General features: G+C 35.8%; 1 protein-coding gene and 1 long non-coding RNA gene across 4 annotated transcripts; one reads left to right on the plus strand and one right to left on the minus strand.

Annotated features, from left to right (window-relative positions):
• The first annotated feature begins 7 nt into the window (after window positions 1–7).
• LOC117342749 (dynein assembly factor with WDR repeat domains 1-like) lies at window positions 8–17,532 on the plus strand. Of its 3 annotated transcripts, none has more exons than XR_004535889.1 (14): window positions 8–100; window positions 1,074–1,146; window positions 1,477–1,568; window positions 2,961–3,013; window positions 3,981–4,039; window positions 4,521–4,643; window positions 6,127–6,226; window positions 6,841–6,948; window positions 7,357–7,463; window positions 8,859–8,980; window positions 9,591–9,763; window positions 11,752–11,914; window positions 13,382–14,695; window positions 14,746–17,532. XR_004535889.1 is itself a non-coding variant. In XM_033904987.1 (13 exons), the coding sequence occupies exons 1-13, from the start codon at window positions 61–63 to the stop codon at window positions 13,414–13,416; spliced, it is 1,248 nt and encodes a 415-aa protein (XP_033760878.1). In that variant the 5' UTR covers window positions 8–60; the 3' UTR covers window positions 13,417–17,532. The 3 variants fall into 3 exon arrangements, 1 of the variants encoding a protein (XP_033760878.1); XR_004535888.1 differs by having other exon boundaries at window positions 13,382–14,683; window positions 14,734–17,532; XM_033904987.1 differs by having other exon boundaries at window positions 13,382–17,532.
• Window positions 17,533–19,516: 1,984 nt separating this feature from the next.
• LOC117342750 lies at window positions 19,517–22,363 on the minus strand. The gene is made up of 3 exons (XR_004535890.1): window positions 22,187–22,363; window positions 20,963–21,052; window positions 19,517–20,009 (listed from the first exon to the last, which is right to left on the minus strand). It is a non-coding gene; the product is annotated as an uncharacterized LOC117342750 (long non-coding RNA).
• Between the last annotated feature and the right edge of the window lie 16 nt (window positions 22,364–22,379).

Raw genomic sequence — 22,379 nt, forward strand, 5'->3', positions numbered from 1 at the left:
AATGCACCAAAATAGGCCTCCATATTGAATGTTTGGTAGAAACCGCAGCGATCATCGAAAATGAAACTGAAGCGCTTTTTACTTCGTTATTATCCACCAGGTAAGATAAGATGATGATAATCAAACTGGTACGGTATTGCATTCATTTGGGACATCGTTTTATTTTGGGATATATTTCATTCACATTTAACTTTTAAACTAGAAATATTTGACAGGCTTTTCACCTACACTTCAACCGGGGCCGCTTCACCGCTTTCAGGTTGAGCACATGTTAAATGTGTAACGCTAATATGATTTTAAACATAAGCTATGTGAGAGCGCAACAGTTAGTCAGCAGATATAAACTGGTTCAATGTACAGATTAATTATGGACAGTTAAAAATAAAAAGACAAACTCTGAAAACCCCTATAGGTTCCTAGTGACAATATTAAAATTAATAAACACCATTTGGATTATTTGACTGTTACTGTAGATTAATGGCAATTTGCAATTTAATCAACGTGTTGCTACCCGGTCATGATAAGCAAGAGGGATAACTCAAATTGAAAACGAAACTTTCATACAATGTTTTGTGTCCTAATGACATGAATGGTTCTGAATGGGGTTTAAACACAGGGCATGTCTAGACTTATATTAAGAAATATTCAGAAATACCTATACTATAAAGACAAGGGAAGCATCCGATCACCATTGTAATTCTGACCTATTCATACCTGTCAACTTTCAGAAATTGAAAGAAATGTGGGAGAAAGTGCTTGAATGACATTTTTGACTCTTCGGCTGACTTTTGCATCATGTCGTTCATTATTAAAATTATATTTGATAGTATTTTAACATAAAACAAGGACACGACAGTCTCTTAATAATTATGTAACAGGAGCGAGACGGGCCCAGTTACATAATTATTAAGAGACTTGTCTACAACCTAACCTGTAATCTATATGTAAAACAGTTTTTGATATCTTAAACCTCATTGTCCAAGTCAATTTTGAGGAATTTGGCTTTCAGCTACAACATCCAAAGGTTTTTTTTAAGAAACTGACAAATAAAAAATGATGATTTTATGTTTTAGGAATTATATTGGAGTATGAACAAGGAGGAAATGTAAAAACCAAATCCATAGACCTATTGGACCTACGACCAGAGTAAGTCTTGTAATCTTAATTTTATAATATGATTATAATCATCTATAATTGTGTATAATAAAAAGTGAGTGTCAAGAAATACTGATCTAATCATTTTCTGTGTACATTTATATATTATTATCATTTCTGATCATTTAAGTTAAATTCTGTTTTGTTTGAATGTCTGGACTATGTGAATATTTCAGGAATTATGATAATATTGTACCTGAAATATTTACAAAGATGCGAGATAAGTTTTTCTCCTGTAGATGTTTTACTGATATCAGACTGTCTTTTATATGTTGTGATTAAATGCAGAAGCGATGCTAATACATTAACATTTGCTTCTAGGACTGACGTAGATAGTGTGGTAGAGGAAATTGCTCAGAAGGAGCCTCTTATAACATCCTCAAAAACAGACCAAGTCAAGAAGCTTGTTATTCGTATCCTTTATGACAAACTACACGCTGGGTACAAAGATGTACAAGTAAATTCTTCAATGGCCAGAACTAGCACACAGTCGCATTAATCTAGTCGCCACTGTCGGATCTGGTTGTCCCCATATCCAGTCACTAGAGTCAGGTCTGGTTGTCCCCATATCCAGTCACCACCAATGTCATATCTGATTGTGCCTATATCCAGTCACCACTGTCAGATATGGTTGTCCCAATATCCAGTCATCGTCGTCAAATCTCGTCCCAATATCCAGTCATCGCCATCATATCTGATTGTCCCATTATCCAGTCACCACCACTGTCAAATCTGGTTGTCCCAATATCCAGTCATCGCCGTCAAATCTGGTTGTCCCAATATCCAGTCATCGCCGTCAGACCTGGTTGTCCCTATATCCAGTCACTACTGTCAGATCGGGTTGTCCCTATATCCAGTCACTACTGTTAGATCTGGTTGTCCCAATATCCAGTCACTACTGTCAGATCTGGTTGTCCCTATATCCAGTCACTACTGTCAGATCTGGTTGTCCCTATATCCAGTCACCACTGTCAATCTGGTTGTCCCAATATCCAGTCACCACTGTCAATCTGGTTGTCCCAATATCCAGTCATCGCCGTCAAATCTGGTTGTCCCAATATCCAGTCATTGCCGTCAGATCTGGTTGCCCCAATATCCAGTCACCACTGTCAGATCTGGTTGTCCCAATATCCAGTCACCACTGTTGGATCTGGTTGTCCCAATATCCAGTCATCGCCATCAAATCTGATTGTCCCAATATCCTGTCATCGCAATCAAATCTGGTTGTCCCAATATCCAGTCATCGCCGTCAAATCTGGTTGTCCCAATATCCAGTCATCGCCGTCAGACCTGGTTGTCCCTATATCCAGTCACTACTGTCAGATCGGGTTGTCCCTATATCCAGTCACTACTGTTAGATCTAGTTGTCCCAATATCCAGTCACTACTGTCAGATCTGGTTGTCCCTATATCCAGTCACTACTGTCAGATCTGGTTGTCCCTATATCCAGTCACCACTGTCAATCTGGTTGTCCCAATATCCAGTCACCACTGTCAATCTGGTTGTCCCAATATCCAGTCATCGCCGTCAAATCTGGTTGTCCCAATATCCAGTCATCGTCGTCAGATCTGGTTGCCCCAATATCCAGTCACCACTGTCAGATCTGGTTGTCCCAATATCCAGTCACCACTGTTGGATCTGGTTGTCCCAATATCCAGTCATCGCCATCAAATCTGATTGTCCCAATATCCTGTCATCGCCATCAAATCTGGTTGTCCATGTGCTCGAATTTTCAAAAAAAAAATTCTTTTACATGAAGTCACACAGTTGTTGAAATTTGGGGATCATTCCTTAACATTGTGCAGGTTTGCAGGAAAAATTGAGTCAGCGAGATGATCACCACTTCTATCTATTCAAGGTTGGTACAATACAAAAAGTTATTTTTAGGCCAGAATATGTAAAAAAAATCACAACTTTTGCAAAAATTGTTGTTTTTTGTTTATTTTAGTAGTGTATTTGATTTTTGTCCGTAGATCTCCCAGCATTTTTTGACTGATAATTTTGAAACTTGGAATACATAATAGTCATAATATTAAGTTATGTTTCCCCTAAATAAATTTGATTGAAATATCTTTGTAGAAGTTATTGCCCTTTGTTTGTATCTTATCCATAGATCTCCTTCTACAGTTTTCTATCAATTTCTTTGAAAACTTGGTAGGAGTTACAATCAGATATCATGTTGTGTGTTAGTTGGAGACTTTGGATTACTTGTTTTCCTCAAACTTAAACGTTGACTTTGTAGTAAAAGATAAGATTGATAGTAAGCCAGCTAGCGACTTTTCAGGTAATGCAAATCTTATTTTCATGCAAGATATAGCATATAACACTATATATGGAATTAGTCTGGCATATTTTGTTCTATCCAGCTGTAGTATAGCGTAGCGGAACTGGACTGTTTTCCTCAAACTGTTATAAAATTAAACATTGACTTTGAATTAGAAGGTAAAGAAAATTAAACATTGATTTTGAATTAGAAGGTAAGATTTATAGTAAGCCAGCTAGCCACTTTTCAGGTAATGCAAATCTTATTTTCATGCTAGATATAGTAAACACTATATGACATTAGACAGGCGTATATTGTTCCGTTCCGTGGTACACTTGTGGCAATTTTCTTTTAGTGATAATCAAGGCCTATAATGTCAGGTATTAAAAAATGTGCTCAAAGAATATTGTACACTTTTGATCATGAAAAACGATTCTGTTTAATGTGAATTCTGCCATCTACATCTTTATGAAAAAATGTAAGAGTTAAAATGAGAAATATGTGCATTACTGGAAAGATACAGCATTGTTATGTATACAAGTTGGTCTTCTTTACCTTACAGGTGCTAAGAGCTCACATACTGCCGTTAACAAATGTTGCATTCAACAAGTCTGGATCAAGGTAAAACAGTGTTGAGAGTAGAGGCTAGAGCTTGTAAAGAGTTACAAACTTCAGTCATATTTAGGGTTAGTCGAAAACACTTTCTATTCTTTCTAAATTGTCATCATATTAATATGGTATGTTTATGGACACTTATACACAGGATTCATTATTGTCATCAAGGCTGTTCTAGTAAAGTATCTTCATGTACCCAACAGGAGGGTGCTAATTTAACTGGGACCACCAATGGAACAGTTTCATATAATAAGCTGTGTTTTCTCCTCGACCAGCACATACTATAAATGGATTTTTTTTATGTCATTCTACCATTTGAGATAAACATTTTACTGACATGGCCCTGGCTAATTCAGAGACTTTATGTGCATTAGATTCTGGGTGTTATCTCCATAACTCGTGCAGTCTATTTATAAATGCTCTTTGAAATAAAAAATATAAAATAAATCACACCGTAGTGAACTTTCAGTGTGAACTTTTGTTACAGTTTTATCACTGGTAGCTATGACAGGACTTGTAAAGTGTGGGACACGGCCTCCGGAGAAGAGCTTCATACCTTGGAGGGACACAGAAACGTTGTTTACGCCATCGCCTTTAATAACCCTTATGGGTAAGTATTTCATCAACTTCATTGACAATTAAAATTACATAATGATAGTATTAATTTGAAATAGTGTGTACATGGTTCATGCTGGAATTTGAAGTCATTGCTTGAAAAGTGCTTGTCTTTTGGTAGGAAAAATCTGTATGAACTATACATTCTCAAAAGTAACCAATATGTCTACAAATATTCAATATGTATTAGACAGCACTTCATGCATGTATTAACTGAAAGGTGATCTCTCTTGGAAGTACAGTGGATCTCGCTTCTCATCAGATATTTTAATATCACACTTATTCTTGTATTTTTACATGTACCTAATAACTGAAAACTTTGACACAGCAGTCATAGTGGCCATTTTTAACATAATTGAGCAATCCTGGTTTTCCGTAAACAACACCTTTTTTAAACTTATCAAGTTCCATCAGTTGGATTCAGCTCAGACTTGCCTGAATTGATCCTGATATGTCCTGACCGAGTGTTTTTTTTTTTGTCAATCTGAATCCAAGATGGCCACTAAATTGGGTTCGTCCGTCTGTCTGGCCGGCTGGCTGTCTGGCCGACTGTCTGTCTGGCCGGCAGGCTGACTGTTATTCTGTCACCCTTAGTTTCCATGCTCGGCCACATTTCATTGCCACTTTTGCTAGGCATTATTTGACAGAGTTACGGCCCCTTCATTAACTAAATTCCTTTCCTGCCATTTCCATGAAATATCTGGAACAGTTCTTAACAGATTTTCTTCAATCTTGGTAACAAGCCTTTAGGTTCGATTACCACTTTAGTCAAATGTTATTTGGCAGAGTTATGACCCCTGGATTAATGAAAAAATTTGCTTTGTGATGATACCATGCTATTTCTCCCACAAATATTATTATCATCATCCCATGATTTGACAGAATTAATAATTTTGTAGATCTGAATGACATATTTTCTCCTAACCTCAAAAATGTTTAACTAGAATGTGTCAGGAAAGCGGAGGGTATAAATTCCACAAGTTTTCTTGTTTATATCAGTTGTTACATAGTTTTTGTATAATATTGCTTTCATGTTTTTCATCTCTTTCTACACTTAGTCGCATACACGTCTTATGGTCATAATGGGCCCAACTTCCGGTTCAAGGGGCATAAAATGGTTATTATACATGTAATATCCAGGCAATTATAATATGTTTCTCTGGAAAGTAGAATATTGTAATAATATTGTAATAATAAGCAGGATCCACTGTATAAATCTTTGAAAAAGGCCAACTGTCAAAAGGTCACTTTTCTCTACTTCCTTCAATGGCCTTTATAGACAGGTTTAACTCTCTCTGCAAAACAGTAATATCTGGAAAATAAAACATTCAAATACTTTGCTGACATTAATGGCATTTTTTCCCTCGTTTCTCAAATGAAAATGGAACCAATGATTTGAGTCATTAAACTTTGATTACACGGTCTACAAAATTGACTTGTTTAACTGTTAGTGAATATTTATTTAATTATTATTTCAGGGACAAGATAGCTACAGGTTCTTTTGATAAAACATGTAAGCTGTGGAGTTCCGAGACTGGCAAGTGCTTTCATACATTCCGAGGTCATACAGCAGAAATTGTAAGTGAAAACCAGTATATTATGTGTGACTTGGCTCTTTTTAAAGAACTTTTCATCTTTCCAAACCTTTGATTTCATATTTTTGAACATTTCTTCAGGTTGGTAAAGTAAATATGATAGAAGTTATATGACACAACCAATATGATATTTAAGAGTGTGACGTTTCAATGACTACACTTTCACCCTCATCAGATTAATGACCAATCTAATACGTACTAGCACTGTCTTATGTAGTGTCCGAAATAGTAACAGATTCAATCTACTCTGAAAGATGTTTCGTCTTAATAATGATCCTATTGACACCAAGTTCAAAAATAGTGTGACGAGATGGTGAAAATAAAATAGTGTGACGAGATGGTAAAAATAAAATAGTGTGACGAGATGGTAAAAATAAAATAGTGTGACGAGATGGTAAAAATAAAATAGTGTGACGAGATGGTAAAAATAAAATAGAATGTCTGCCCTGTCCCGATGCAATGTAACTGGCTAATCTCAGGAACTGCTGATGCAATCCTCACCAAACTGTGGTTCGGGGTGGCAATGGGGGCGTTTAAGCCATATAGAAATTTTCTAGTTTCACTTAAAATCAAATTGTGCATGACTATAATTTACAGGTGTGTCTAAGCTTTAACCCCCAAAGTTCTGTGATCGCCACTGGTAGTATGGACACCACTGCCAAACTGTGGGATGTTGAAACAGGACAGGAGAAGGCAACTCTCTCGGTAACTACACTCTCTTTCTTCTTTTGAATTGACAGTACACATGTAACAACATTCTGTTGGATTTTAAATGTTGAAATGAACCTACCATGAGATCATTTAGTTCTAGTTCATTTACATATTGGGACAATACAAACTTTTGAAAATCTAATTTTGAAAATTATATATTGAATTATAAAGCCATTGAACCTATCCATCCAGATTATGACATTTCTTTCAACTTCTTGAGTTTCCTCTATCACCTCCAAGATATTGATAAGTGCTAGAAGGACAATACAGCCGTATAACACAGATTATAATTCAGTTTCTGTCTCTACTACACTGACTCTCAATTATTGATTGTGTGCCTTTTGTCCTTTCAAACTAAATTAAGATTTGATTTTCATTCTTTCAAATTCTTTCTGTTTGTAGGGTCATTCGGCTGAAATCATCTCCTTATCCTTCAGTTCCAATGGTTGTCAGCTTATCACAGGTTCATTTGACCACACAGTGTCTGTTTGGGATGTCAACTCGGGAAGGTATGCTCAGGTCAAAGTTCAGTTCAGTCATACTTCATAATTGTCTGTGTCAGAATTATGCATACCCCATAGGTCACGGTCATTCACATCTGGGTCAGAGGTTACACTTTAGCCACAGGTCAAGGTCATTCTTGAGTGGGTCATTGTCTAACATGTTCATGTTAAGGTCAAACTGTTTACAATGCATTACTAACACTTGTTTTCCTCCCAGTAGATAATTTTTTCCGCAGTTTTCACACAAATTCAAAAATGATTAATGATTAGGTTTGAGTTTACACATGCTTTGGCTAATTGTTCGAGTCAAACAAGTAGAGCTGTGTATCGCAAGGTGAATAGCGATATGATTCGTATCACGATACAGGGGTCACGATACGATATATATCGCGATATATGAGAAGCTGATGACCTATCAGATGCTGATATTCCATTGTACAGTAGGCATGTTTTGGTATTTCAGAATATGAGAGTTCCACGAAGCGTTCTTGAATTTAGATAATTTGGATTTGAAAGAACTCCAACAGGCAGCTTTATAAGCTGCTAGAAAGGCCTTGTCAGCCACGTTGTTTACTACAAAACGTAATATAACGTTGGTCAAGGGAGATAACTTCGCATTTTCAAGTATCGCGATACAAATCAAAGATAGATGATGCATCGATGCACCACACTGCGATCCAATGTATCAATGCATCAGTGAATCTTTACACCACTACAAACAAGCATATAGAAAATGGTTGATTATTAATGGAAAGTTAACTCTCATCTCCAGTGCTATAATGAGCTCACCTGTCCAAACAGTAAGCAATATTTTGTCTTTGTATGGTGTTTTTCCATTGTCTATCTGACACATTCTGTTTTCTTTTTAAAACTAATTTTCCTCTATAACCAACGGGTCTAGGGTCATGTTTAGGACCTGGATGATCACTCTAAACAGTCCAGACGGACAATTACACACTGGTAAAAATGTATGTTTTTATCCTGCAACTGCCACCGCATTGTTGGAATACACCCACCGTATATATTTATACAGCAGTGATGGAAAACGGCTGTATTATGGAATCTTAGCACCTGCGTCAATTCGACTGACCTATTTCAAAGTGAAACGTTTAAAAGGCAAACACATTTCTGTCATTTTTGACACCGTTTCACTTCAAAATGATTATTTTTGATGATTATTTTTTCATTGTTGCAGGATAAGGCTCGCCACTCTTGTCTTTCTTTTCCCTCGCCAAAATACAGCTTATATTTCAAGACACTGACCATGTATTCTCTATGTATGTTGTTTGATATCTTCCTGACTGTATATAAAAACATGTAATTCATCTCCCACATTCTTCTATTTAATGACATCAACATATAGGCCATCTTCTTGTAAATCTTAACATTTTGTGTTTTCAGAAAAATTCACACTTTGATCGGCCACAAGGCAGAAATCAGCAGTGCCCAGTTCAACTATGATTGTTCTTTAATCGCCACAGGCTCCATGGACAAAACATGTCGCGTCTGGGATGCGGCTTCAGGTTTGTGTCTTGCCACAGAATTTGATAGATGAAAGTTTCTGAACCATTTTGGAAACATGAGTATTCAACACCTGTCTTTATATGACCTTACAACTGTTAACATATCCCATGATGACCACTGGTCAAATGGAGCAAGTAACACAAAATTTAGCTGTTCAGTCCACATATAAAGGTGTGACTGTTTATAGATCTTTGATATGGGTTGAAAGGCTGCTTTCACATAACCCGGTTGAAAAGTATGGGTGAACTAAACTGTGATTTATAAATAAAAGTGTGTACTTATACCTGATATTACTATGTGATAGAGTTGGAAATACATAGTTCTCATAGTGGTGAGAAAATTGTTAGATATAATCAATTAACTTCATATTTGTCTCTTGGGTTCAACAATTTCAGCTGTTCACATAAAAAACACCCTTAAGACAGAAGTTTAGAGACTCCCTGAGGGTAGAGAAAACAGAATTTCTGGATACATTATTTTGTTGTTTTTATCAATTTTTATCAACCTCATCAGTAAGATGACATTAAAATGTTATTCCAGCAAGTCTTAGTTTTGTGTTACTGTGACTTTCGAATTGTTACCATCATAAGATTGTTATCATCCCTGCAGGGAAATGTGTTGGGACGTTACGTGGCCACGATGATGAAGTGCTGGATGTCGGGTTTGATTACACTGGACAGCATATATTGACAGCCTCCGCGGACTCCACTGCCCGTGTCTACGAAACAGTGAATTTCAAATTGCTCTGTAAACTGGAGGGGCATGAGGGCGAAATATCCAAGGTAAAGTTACTGTAGAAGTTTAAAGTTTAAAATTTCATGGTTAACAGCATCATTTCACAGCATAGAGACTTTCATTTCTTCATAAATGTTTTGAAGTTTAAAAGTAGCATTACAGAGCTTAGTTCATAAACAAACCCAGTGTTCGAAAGTAAAGGTGGTCCGATGGCCCGAGGCTATAGAAAACCTGGCCGGTCTATGTAAAATTTTCCAATGTTTGCCCGAATGGCTATGAAAGGTTTGAGTCCTGACATACATTTCAATTCATGCAAACAAAATTTCTATATTTTCTGACAAACGATCATATGAAATCAGAGTTTACAATCAAGGTGTTTTTACTGAGAATAGCGCGTTATTGGCTTCAAACATTTAAGCGAATATGAACTTGATGATGCAAGCTTTTGCGTGATGCAGTTATGCTACTTTAAACAATATATGTTTACAAAATGGGTCTATCGAAAAATGACTTGGGCTAAGGAATTTAAATTTTCTGTAGACCAATTGTCTAAGGAATTTTCATATATACTTTCAAACACTGCAAACCCTGTTATCGCTTTTTCTGGAAAAGAACTCCAATGATTTTCCACAAACTTCATATGTGGGCTCCCCTTGGCCAGTATTTGTGCCCATTTGATTGTTATTGCTATTTCTTGAGAAGCACGAGGAGGATTTTCTCTAACTTCAAATCTATGTTCCCATTGGACTGTAGTTGTGTCCTTTTAATTTTGAGTCCGATACAGGAAACCAAATGGTGGCCATCTTGGATTTTGAGAAAAGATTGTTATCGCTATTTAGTAGAAACTAAAGGAGGGATATTTCTCAAACTTCACATGACGGTTCCTCTTGGTCCTAAGTTGTGCCCATTTGATTTTGAGTCTGATTTGGATACGAGATGGCAGTCTGGCGGCAGTCTTGGATTTTGACAATTGAGTATTGTTATTGCTATTTCTGTAGTACTGCGGGGAAAATTCTCAAACTTCACAGATAGCTTCAACTTGATCCTTAGTTGAGCATGTTTGATTTGGTGTCTGATCTGGGAAAAAGATGGCCCACAGCAACTATCTTGATTTTGAGATTTGAAGTTTGTTGTTACTATTTCTTGGAAACTAAAGGAGGGATATTTCTCAAACTTCACATGTACATTACCCTAGTTGTCCAGAATTAAACATGGAGTCAGCTGACCAAATGTCAATGTCATATTTTTTATCTTTTCACTGATAAGCATTTTGATAAGATACATGTATTATGAAGCAAAGTTAGGCATAATTAAACAAGGAGCCAGCTGGCTTAAGGTCAAGGTCATGGGGTGAGAGGCCAAAAATCATATTTTGTGTCTTTTAACTGATGGATATACTGTAATAAAAATAATGAAGCAAATTTGGTCAGAATTTAACAAGGAGTCTACTGACACAATATCGTGGTGTCAAATGTTCGGGTCAAATTTTGTATCTTTTCACTGATGACCACTTTGTTAAATTAAACAAGGAGTTGATCGACTAAAGGTCAAGGTCACTGGGTAAAACGTCAAGCTTCACTTTTTGTATTATTTAACTAATGGAAATTTTGTTATGACGTGATGAAGCAAAGTTGTTCCGATTTAGATAAGGAGTCAACCAACTAAAACTAAAGGTCATAGTGTCAAAGGTTAAGGTGAAATTTTGTGTTTTTTTTCACTGACGAACAATTTATGACATTTTGAAACAAAGTTGGTCACAATTAAACAAGTAGACAGCTGACTAAAGGTCAGATCATATTGACAAAGGTCAAGGTCACTTGGGTAAAATGTCAAGCTTCATATCTAGGTTTCCCTTGGTCGTTAGTTGTTCCTGTTTGATTTTGAGTCTGATCCAAGAAAGCAAAATTGCTGACAGCTGAAGTTAAGCATTGATATTTCCAGGTGAGTGATGCAGGCCTTCTTGGCCTCTTGTTTTGTTTTGTTTTGTCTCCTTTGTGAATTGAAGCATATGTCAAATATAATAATTATTCCACAGATCTGCTTTAACCCACAAGGGACCTCAGTGCTCACAGCAAGTTCAGACAAAACAGCACGACTCTGGGATCCTAATACAGGCACATGTAAACAAATTCTGGAAGGACACTCCGATGAAATATTTAGCTGTGCTTTTAATTATGAAGGAAACACGGTTATCACAGGTACTTGCACATTAATTTACTGAATAGTTTGTAGTCTTTCTGGTGAAGTATCTAGAATCTTCTACCAGGGCCCAGTTATTCAAAAGGTGATTAGCTTAATCACATGAATAGTGAAAATTTCATTTCTCATTTGTTGAAAAACCTGTGAGTATAACGTCTTTAGAATTATGCCAGTTGGAAGAGAATTAAAAATTACAGAATTTTATAAAGTTTTGTCAAGGTAGTTCTACAAGAAATTATTATATCAGGATTTGAAAAATGTTGTTAAAATGTGATTAGCCTAATCACCTTTTGAACAACTGGGCCCAGGTGTCATTATAACAGTGATTCATTTAACCCATGTCATCGGACTAAAACATAGTTTCCAGATTTTGAATAGACCTTCAAATTTGTAGCTTGTAAGATATGACTAATTGTGATTCTCTGTTTAATGGTAGATGGTGATGTGTGTATATGAAAATACTTTGGTGATAGAAATATCAAGAAATTTTGTGTTTGGGATCCAGAAATATCCAGAAATTTTGTTAGGGATCCAGAATTATCAGAAAATTTTGTTTGTTATCAAAATATATCAGGAATTTTCATTGTAATCCAGAATTATCAGGAAATTTTGTGTTTTGGATCCAGAATTATTAGAAAATTTTGTTTGTAATCAAAATGTATCAGGAATTTTCATTGTAATCCAGAATTATCAGAAAATTTTGTTTGTAAGCCATAATTATCAAGAAATTTTGTGTTAAAGGGATTCAGAAATATTGGGTTATTTTTCACAGTAAGTTATAAGGGCACCTGAGAGGACTTCTCAAGTGATCTATTGTGATTGTCTTTTGTCCAATATATCATCTTTTGTCTGTCATAGTTCTTCCGTCGTCTGCTTTTGACTTCTTTTCAGTAAACAATAGGTCCATGGTCATGATATTGGGCTAATAGCTTTCTGGATGAAGGGCTTCCAAGTTTGTTCAAATGAATGATCTTAACTTATTCTCGAGGTCAAAGGGGTTAAAATCTTTCATCGCCTTCTAGTAGCAGACCACAGTAGGATAGCTTGGTCATGTGGGACAAAGTTTCTAATCTTCCCTTGTCTGTCATGCGTCCACAATCAATTTACATTTTCTACTTCTTTTCTGAAATACCTGAATCAATTTTAATGAAATATTGGAGAAACCTTCCATGGCAAAAGATCAACCTAAATTGTGAATTATTAAATGATATGGTCCCCACCCACCAGCAGGGTACTGAGGGGCATGGCCAAAGGGGTCAAATTGACTGACATTTCAAAAAATCTTCTTCTCAAAACCCAAATGGGATAGAATCAAATATTCTTCGTAGATGGAAGGGTCTTAAGGTCCCCAGGTTCGCATCTTGTTATATGCTTGGTTGTTATAATTATGTCACCTACATTTTCATCTTTATGATAAAATCTATTATTGCAGTCACTGATGAATTAACATAAAATGACTTTTGCAGGGAGCAAAGACAACACTTGTCGAATATGGAGGTGATGTTAGCGGAAGAAGAAAACTTTGTCAGTATTAAAACATTTTTACCAGTCCGCTTGGATGACTGGCCCATATATCACAGCAACGTCTTCACCATTTTCCGCTGTAGGAGACTGTGGACATCAGGGTCATTGGGAAAGACAGTCATCAGTCTACAAGGAACTTGTACAGTTTTTGATTGGAGGATATTGAATTCATGTTAGCGCTTGCCATATGGATGTATTGGTTGTGATCGCCTCAAATTAATGGAGTTTTTCATTCCGTCTTTTTTATTTATCATGATACTTTTTCATTCCAAGAATAAAATTTTAATTGTCTGTGTTGAAAGGTGTATGGCATAGTAAGAGAAAACAGGCACTTGGAACAAACTTCTTACCTGCAATCCATATATACATGTAACTGGACTGTGCTCATTTAGGATATGGAAATTTGTTTCTCCAAGTGCAGAGAATAAAAACTTGAATATGTGTATTTATGATCAGCGAGTATATCAGATAAGTAAATTAGCACATTTTATTGTGAAAGCTTGGTTTAAATGAAATGTTAGTAATTTGTATTGAAGAGTCTGCTTGAAGTTATATTTTCAAGATTGTGTTAACATTGAATAAAGTGAAATTATGATATAGTCAGACCAAGTGATCTGTCACGTAACTGGGTAACATAAATGTTTAGAATGGGGTATTTTTTCTCCAACCTTTTAATTGTTCAGGTGTATCAAGTATGGTGAACAGTCTCGGATGTCTTGTCTGATGATCACTTTCTTTTCTATGTAGCAGTTAGACTGGAGGCCAACATGACCGGTCATTCTTGACTGATTTAGGTCATAATGTAGGTTGTCGATAGATGACTGGTCACTCTGGTCTGAATCAGGTCGTAATGTAGGTTGTCGATGGATGACCGGTCACTCTGGTCTGAGTCGGGTCGTAATGTAGGTTGTCGATGGATGACCGGTCACTCCGGTCTGAGTCAGGTCGTAATGTAGGTTGTCTATGGATGATAGGTCACTCTGGTCTGAGTCAGGTCGTAATGTAGGTTGTCGATGGATGACCGGTCACTCCGGTCTGAGTCGGGTCGTAATGTAGGTTGTCTATGGATGACCGGTCACTCTGGTCTGAGTCGGGTTGTAATGTAGGTTGTCGATGGATGACCGGTCACTCTGGTCTGAGTCAGGTCGTAATGTAGGTTGTCAATAGATGACTGGTCACTCTGGTCTGAGTCAGGTTGTAATGTAGGTTGTCGATGGATGACCGGTCACTCTGGTCTGAGTCAGGTCGTAATGTAGGTTGTCAATAGATGACTGGTCACTCTGGTCTGAGTTAGGTCGTAATGTAGGTTGTCGATGGCATTATGTACAGCTTTGAGTTTACCTAAAAAATTCAAATTATTTTATGTGTATAACATGAGGTTAGTGTGGCAATCATATCTTAAACAAAGCACAGAAAATTTGTATAATTAATTAGCATGCCTATGTATTTTGACTTTCATTTCATCATGTTGTAGTTCTAATACATATATATGTGTAGAAGCTGAAAATTTGTAGATAGAAATATGTTCCACAAAATTTTGTATAAAAGTACTTGCTGTTATTTAGAATACAGTAATGGAAATCTTGTGTGTTTGTAGTGTATAGTGTGGTACATTAGGTAACAAATCGTCATACATTCCAAAAATCTAGCCATATATACAATCATTTATTTTGTGCATTCCAATCCACCTTTTCTAGGTTATGTTAAATAGTTATTGTTGCCATTTATCAGTAAAGGTTGTCGAGATAAAAACTCGGGTATAAATAAACATGTAACAGCTAATAGATGTCTCTAAGGTTTAAAATCATGTTATGATAATCATATAAGCCTGTCAATTCACTGTTATCTGTTCACTTGTCTAGAGCTGCCAATCAGACCTATGTGATGTATTTCCTATAAGGAAATCAAAAGCCAGTACTAGATTTTATATCTTTTTCAATTTGTTTAAAACTGCTGTCGTCTCATTCAAATGGACATTTTTTATTTTCAATTTGAAACTATCCCTCATTATGCTGTCAAGAGCAAAATAAAATACAAATTGTTGAATTCTATTCTACTATTCTATGATTTTTTTTTAGCTTATTGAGGGGGTGCGACCAAAAAGGGGCAATTCGGTTTTATTGCTATAGACGACTTATTCTCTATTTATGACATGTTGAAGCAAACAGTTGATCAGAATTTAACAAGGACCAACATGTCTTGGGCTTTATAACAGATTACAGTTTACAACATGCATATATTCTTTATATTTCTGGAGTCCTCCTGTGGGGTATATATTAATGGAATAGCCCTAAATATGGGACATGCAGGCACGGATCCAGGAATTTGAGGGGGGGGGGGGGGCAAAATTACGGAAAATGAAATGATTATGGCAAATTTTGCAATCTTTCGGGACCCCCCCACCCCACCCCGGATCCGCTAGTGACAGGTGATCTATTGTCAGTGGGAGATTGATCGTGATATATGCTACTTTGTGTTTATATAACCAAAAATGGAATAACATACTGTACCCCTCGACTGCTGACATCAATAATTGTCAAATACCAGATTCAATGATACATAAAACTGAAAAACATAAAGTGATATAATTTGTCTGTGTTGATGAAGTACCTCCTATGATTGTATAGTTTCCGTCCACTGAAGAAAACAATCTGTCTGTGATGGTGTTAATAGCGTAACATCATTCCATAGTTATCCTATTGTGCATACGTTTTTAACATTTCTATATACATATATGATATCTATACATTTATTTTTAATCTTATTTATTGAAACTGAAATCCATCCATACATTTCTTCCCGTCCTCAAATTTTGTTATATACGATAATACATATTATGAACAGAATGAGTTGAGATTTTTTTTCTGTGTTCCGTGTCTTTTTCATTTGCATTAAAAATTGTTTTTATTTTAATGAAACATACACAAATGTATATTAATATGTATATCTGTTTGTGAAAGAAGTGTCTAAACATGACTAATTAATGATGTGTACAATTTTCAATATCAAATTTTCAAAATGTGATTCGACATAATTAAGAAGTGTGCCTGCCATGTCTTTCCGAGATCATTATTACAACTTAACCTGTAGTATTTATAAGACTTACAGGTCCAATATACCACTTCCTTAAAGTTTATGTAAAGAAAGCTTAATCCAAAGGGGAAGATTTTAATTAGAAGATGTTCAATAGGAAGCTTGGCAAGTGTTGGCAGATTTTGATTTACAAATTCTGAGGATCTGATCTTACGCGAAAGAGTCAAGGCCAGAATTCATATTAAACCAGTTATGCAGATATCAAACTCAAAAACTGATTTGAAAAGTGACTAGAAGCCCTACAGCCAAATGTGATAGGTATTACGACACTGATAACATGGTAGTCATGTGTTGGGAGTTATTATGACGCTGATTACATGGAAGTCATGACGATGATGCCTTTATGATAGTTATGTTATGAAATACATTATGATAGTACTGCTGAATATGGTGTTTGCTTCTATACTTGCTCAAGTCCCGACTTAACTATTTTTTCAACGTTTCCATATCCTTGATTATAACTTATTATGACATTAAAGATGTATGTATTGTATTCTTACTGTCTATAAGACAACAATCTTCCTATTATGATTCTTAACTTTGAGTTTCCTTTCTTCAGCAGTCTAATATCACTATTCATGTTGCCAGTGTAATGCTGAGGAAATGTCCAAAATTTGTACATGCATTCTGACAAAACTGACAAAGCAAATGTCAGAGCTCAGTCACTTGTCAGCATTTGCAGGACTGGGAGGTTTTTGGATGAATATTCCTCATGCATAGATTGTTGCTTCCACAGGTATTAATTTCTAATCTACATAATAGTTATTAACCAATGAAAAGTTGTGTTACATCAATGGCATGGTACTGTTATACATCATTCTATACCGTGTATTCTCATTTGGTCTGTGTTTGTTTACAATTGTCACTAGTCAGTTGCAACTGTTGCAAGGTTTCTGCTAGAATATCGTTCAAATTGAAGTAAAAAAGACAGAAATTGTATTTTGTTATGATGTGTGTGCAATTCACGCTTTCAAAAATTAAATGAAAGTATACAAAAATATTCACTTGTTTGTTTTTTATTAGCCTATTTGAAGTAAAAGGAGGCAAATGTTGGCTCATTTGGATAAAAAGTACATAATGTATGTTTCCTATTTGATGAACAAGTCTGAAGAATACTGCGAGACAGAACAATTTTCCCTTTGGAAGCCAAGTGACATATCCATGATTATTATATATCACAATGCATAAGTTTCAAATATAATCCTAAACAAAGGGCAATAACTTTTGAAACAAAAGGTTTTTGGGCTTCAACAGTCAACTGAGTTTTGAAATATTTTGTTCAATTTGACCCTTTTTGGACCTGCCTATCAGCCAAGGGAGTCAGTCAGGTCCAACCTGTGCAAACCATAAAACTGCCATCCCCACCTGCTAATTTGAACCAAGTTAGAATAAATACCAATAAAAATATTTTAAACTAGAACTTGTCATAACACCACATCGTATTCCTGGTACAAGTCACTTTATTATATGTCGATCATGGTCATACAAACGCTTAGCATAGTAGGACAGTATTGCTATAGTATACAAACATGCGAGTGACTTCCATATACTAATTGACCTACAGTATGGACAATGGCGACAATTACCGACTGGTAAAATACATACATGACAGAACTGTCGCCAGGATGGCTGACTATTACCCCTGCAATCTGCACGAGTCAATGGTGAATTGGAACTGTATAAATTAGAGGCTAACTAAGATAACCCGTGTATGCCAATATTTCTGAAATTTGTTGAAATCGGTCCACAGGATTTGGAAGAGTTGTCTGGACATTAAAACCCTGTTTACAGTGACCAGTTACCATAGCAACCATAATTTTGAGAAAAATAAAGTGAGATGCACATCTATACTTGATCATTAATATTTGTGTGAAGTTTCATTGGAATCGGTCCTTCGGTTTAGGAGTTGTCCGGACAAACTTAAAGTTATGGTTCTTATCGGAAAACCTGTTTATAGTGACCAGTTGCCATAGCAACCATAATTTTGAGAAAAAGAAAGTGGCATGCACATCTATACATGGTCCTCTATATTTGTGTGATGTTTCATTAAATCGGCCAATTGGTTTAGGAGGAGTCGTCCAGACAAACTTACAGTTATAGTTCTTACCGAAAAAACTTTTTATAATGTCCAGTTGCCATAGCAACCATAATTTTGAGAACATGATCATTAATCTTTGTGTGAAGTTTCATTGGAATCGGGCCCATCAGTTTAGGAGGAGTTGTCTGGACAATATGTGTCAACAGACAGACAGACGGACGGACAACCTGATTCCAGTATACCCCCCTAACTTCGTTGCGGGGTTATAAAAATGATAGATCTCAAAAAAAACTACAGAACACTTGACCCCTTCCCTAGGGGTAAATGTGAGACCTCGGGGTAATGAAATTCACAATTTCTGTAAACAACTTTATTAAGGCCCATCTTTGAAGAATATATGATTCTACTACCCGGTATATTTGGGTATTGAGAAATTTTTTGGAACTGTCAGTTAATTTTACCCATTTTAGTTGACCTTTGGCCATGGTTCAGGGATTTCTGAGAAATAATCAAAAATGTAAATTGTTTATGGTTCATGCACGACAAAAATTATTAAAATTGGTCATTTGCGATTTTGTTTCAGGTGACCTAAAAACAGGTGAAATCATGATGCCATTCTGGAGATTACAACTGTACAACTGTGATTATGAAGTGTACCAAGTTTCAAAGTGATTAGTTGAAAATTGTAGATCTCTGGATGAATATAAGTTTATGCTGGATTTGGACGGGCATAAAAAGGTAGAAACAAGTTGCCCATTTGAACATGTAGCTTTTCTGATGTTGGAAGTTCTCTTTCGGTTGATGTTTTTTGTGAAAGTTTTTCTTTTGAGGAAAAATTGGTAATGCAAGATTACTTGGTCATGTCCTCACATGCATCAACATACATAATTGAGATGGGGAGCAAAACATCCAAGCAAAAAAAAAAAAAAAAAACCCAACAACAACAGCAGTACATCCTTGAATAGAACTATTTTATTTATCACAAGTCGATATCTCTGTCATCATTTTCAAGTTTTCCTTTAAAATGAGAAAAGACTGATGCCTAAACAAGTATATCAGCTGCTATATCCTGTTGAATTTCATCAGCAGTGGTATGAAGCACGACAGAATCCATTCACACAATCCATTACAAGAGTTTAGTCCAATTAGAGCAATCCAACAATCTGTCCATTTGAAGTACAAGTTTTGATATAATCACACAGATGTTTTCTCTCCATCACAAATGTTTCAAACTGTGATAAGTCCAATAAGGAAGAAACCTTGTTTTTAACTTATTTTCTTGGAGTTAAATGTCATTCAGCCATCTTGTAAATACTAAACAGAATTAAACCTCTCTAGGCACATTTTAAGTAAAAACAGTTAAAACAAAGTCGTACAAATGCTGTCCATCAATGACATGTTACATCCTTTCCCTATGCTTTGTCCAAAGCTTCCAGTCCCTGTAACATAAAAGAGCTCCCATGAAACATACTTTAAAATCATCTCCAGAGAAAAAGCCTTCATAGACTTCAGATCTGGAAGAAACTTTGCATTAATTGTTATTTTCACAAAAAAAGTTCTCTGATCAAAAAATCTATATTGGATTGGCATAACTAGGAACCAAGGGGAACCTACACATGAAGTTTGAAGAATATTACTCGAGTTCTTTTCAAGAAATTGCGATAACAAACTTCAATTTTCATACTTTAAGATGGCTGCCCTTCTGCCATTTTGTTTTTGATCAAAAATCTAAATTGAATTTGCACAACTAGCGACTGAGGGGAACATATATTTGAATTTTGAGGAATATCCCTCCAGTATTTTTCAAGAAATATCCAGATATTTATAATCCACTATACGTCTCTCCTTTTAGCAGACTTTTAATTATCACCATCATGATTATATAGCTATAAACACACAGTTACTGAATAGGTTTACATCAAATATATACAGCACAGTCTATAGGATTTGGTTTGTTTTTGTTTAACGTCCTATTAACAGCCAGGGTCATTTAAGGACATGCCAGGTTTTTGAGGTGGAGGAAAGCCGGAGTACCCAGAGAAAAAACCACTGGCCTATAGATGGTCAGTACCTGGCAACTGCCCCACGTAGGTTTCGAACTCGCAACCCAGAGGTGGAGGGCTAGTGTTAAAGTGTCGGGACACCTTAACCACTCGGCCACCGCAGCCCCTATAGGAGGCCCATCACTTGTGAATACAGGCAGGGGAGACAACTCTCTGCACAACTGACACAAACAGTTTTAATATGCGAACATATTGCAAAGCCTCATCCAATCTTCACATGGTGTCAGAAGTACCAATTCACCATCTATCTGTAGGCTATACATTACTGTATTTTATTTAACTAAGAGGAAAATTTTCCAAACAGGATTGAGTTGAATTTTCTTTCTTACCTGTGGTTTGTATACAGAACCAAATTTATAGATGTCCCGCACATACAGCCTGTAGTCAACTTCAGACCCATGGAAGTAACGGCGTGGATACTGTAAAGACAAAGGATAATTCTGTTACAGAAATACTAAATAAGGATATCAAACAACTCTGTAGTCACAAGTCAGTCAGTTATTATTATTAGCAATTCAGGAAAGATTATAAATGAGAAAAAACATCTTAATGGACTATATTGACGAAATGTTGTATATTTTCAAAATACTTGGAACCATATCACTTGAATAATTAATAGTATATTTTCAAAATCATTATGTTAATAAGCAGGTTTTTCATCAATATATATATATACAAAACATATACATGTACATGTATTAGTCTAGACTAACAACATTCTCAAAATTATCTTATTAAGAATCCTTCTCTTCTTGCTACTGACAATTGTATATTATGCTTTTTATATATATCTGGCAATAATGGAGTGGACACTGTACAGCCTATTGGATAAATATCGCAATACGTCACAATATGATTTTCATAGGCATCCCTACTGATTTATTATGGTGTTTTTATTCTTTCGACTCTTCTATATTGTACGTATATATAGCACTGGTTCATGTCTAGTCCGAATTCTGACAATCTTGCCATAAGGCTGATATGCAGCTTTAAAGGCAATATTAACATCAGAACCCTTCGGATTAGGACATATCGCCATCTAAAAATGTCCAGAAATACCTATAAATAAAGACAGGCGCAATGTATTTCTAGATATTTTAAAAAATTATATATATAAGACTAGACATGTGACGTCATCACTGTGAGGAAATGTGCCTTTGTGGTAATGACCAGCGTATACTTTTGGTGACCTGTTTCTGTTAGGTAAGTGAATAACATTTTTTTTGTGACGTAAAATTAGTATTTATTTATAACTGACATGATTTATATTGACATTTAAATTTACTACTTGCCAGCACTACTGTGAGAGATGTGTTAATTGGTCAATCTCTGCGCTTTTTTTTTTAACTCCATTTCGGAATTTTCAACTCCATTTCGGTCATTTAACCAGTGTGCAATAATTATATAACCTTATAATTATATCTAGTCAAGGACATAATATAAATGTAAGCTAGCTAGACTACTGTACAACACATTACCATGATCAAGATTTGACAAGTCTATACACAAGCTACTGGTATGGCATGCATTTTTCTAGCTTCAAAAAACATCACCTTTCTATTACTGCGGACGACCCATGCGACAATTGGAGGTACTGCGAACGTTGATGCCATCAGTCCGAGTAAAACCCCGCCACTTGGTATAACATCATACCACATCGTTCAGCTTCTTCCCAACGACCTTGAGGAAGTCGAGTCAGTGTTACAAGTTAAATCGTAGTTTCGTATTTTTCTGTGAAGGATTTTA

Source organism: Pecten maximus, chromosome 14 (genome assembly GCF_902652985.1).
Source record: "Pecten maximus chromosome 14, xPecMax1.1, whole genome shotgun sequence".
NCBI classification, from domain to species: domain Eukaryota; kingdom Metazoa; phylum Mollusca; class Bivalvia; order Pectinida; family Pectinidae; genus Pecten; species Pecten maximus.

Coding starts and splice junctions, on each gene's coding strand:
- LOC117342749 (XM_033904987.1), top strand. CDS start 61: ATGAAACTGAAGCGCTTTTTACTTCGTTATTATCCACCAG. Junction 101..1,073: donor ACTTCGTTATTATCCACCAG/GTAAGATAAGAT, acceptor TTTATGTTTTAG/GAATTATATTGGAGTATGAA. Junction 8,981..9,590: donor CGTCTGGGATGCGGCTTCAG/GTTTGTGTCTTG, acceptor TCATCCCTGCAG/GGAAATGTGTTGGGACGTTA.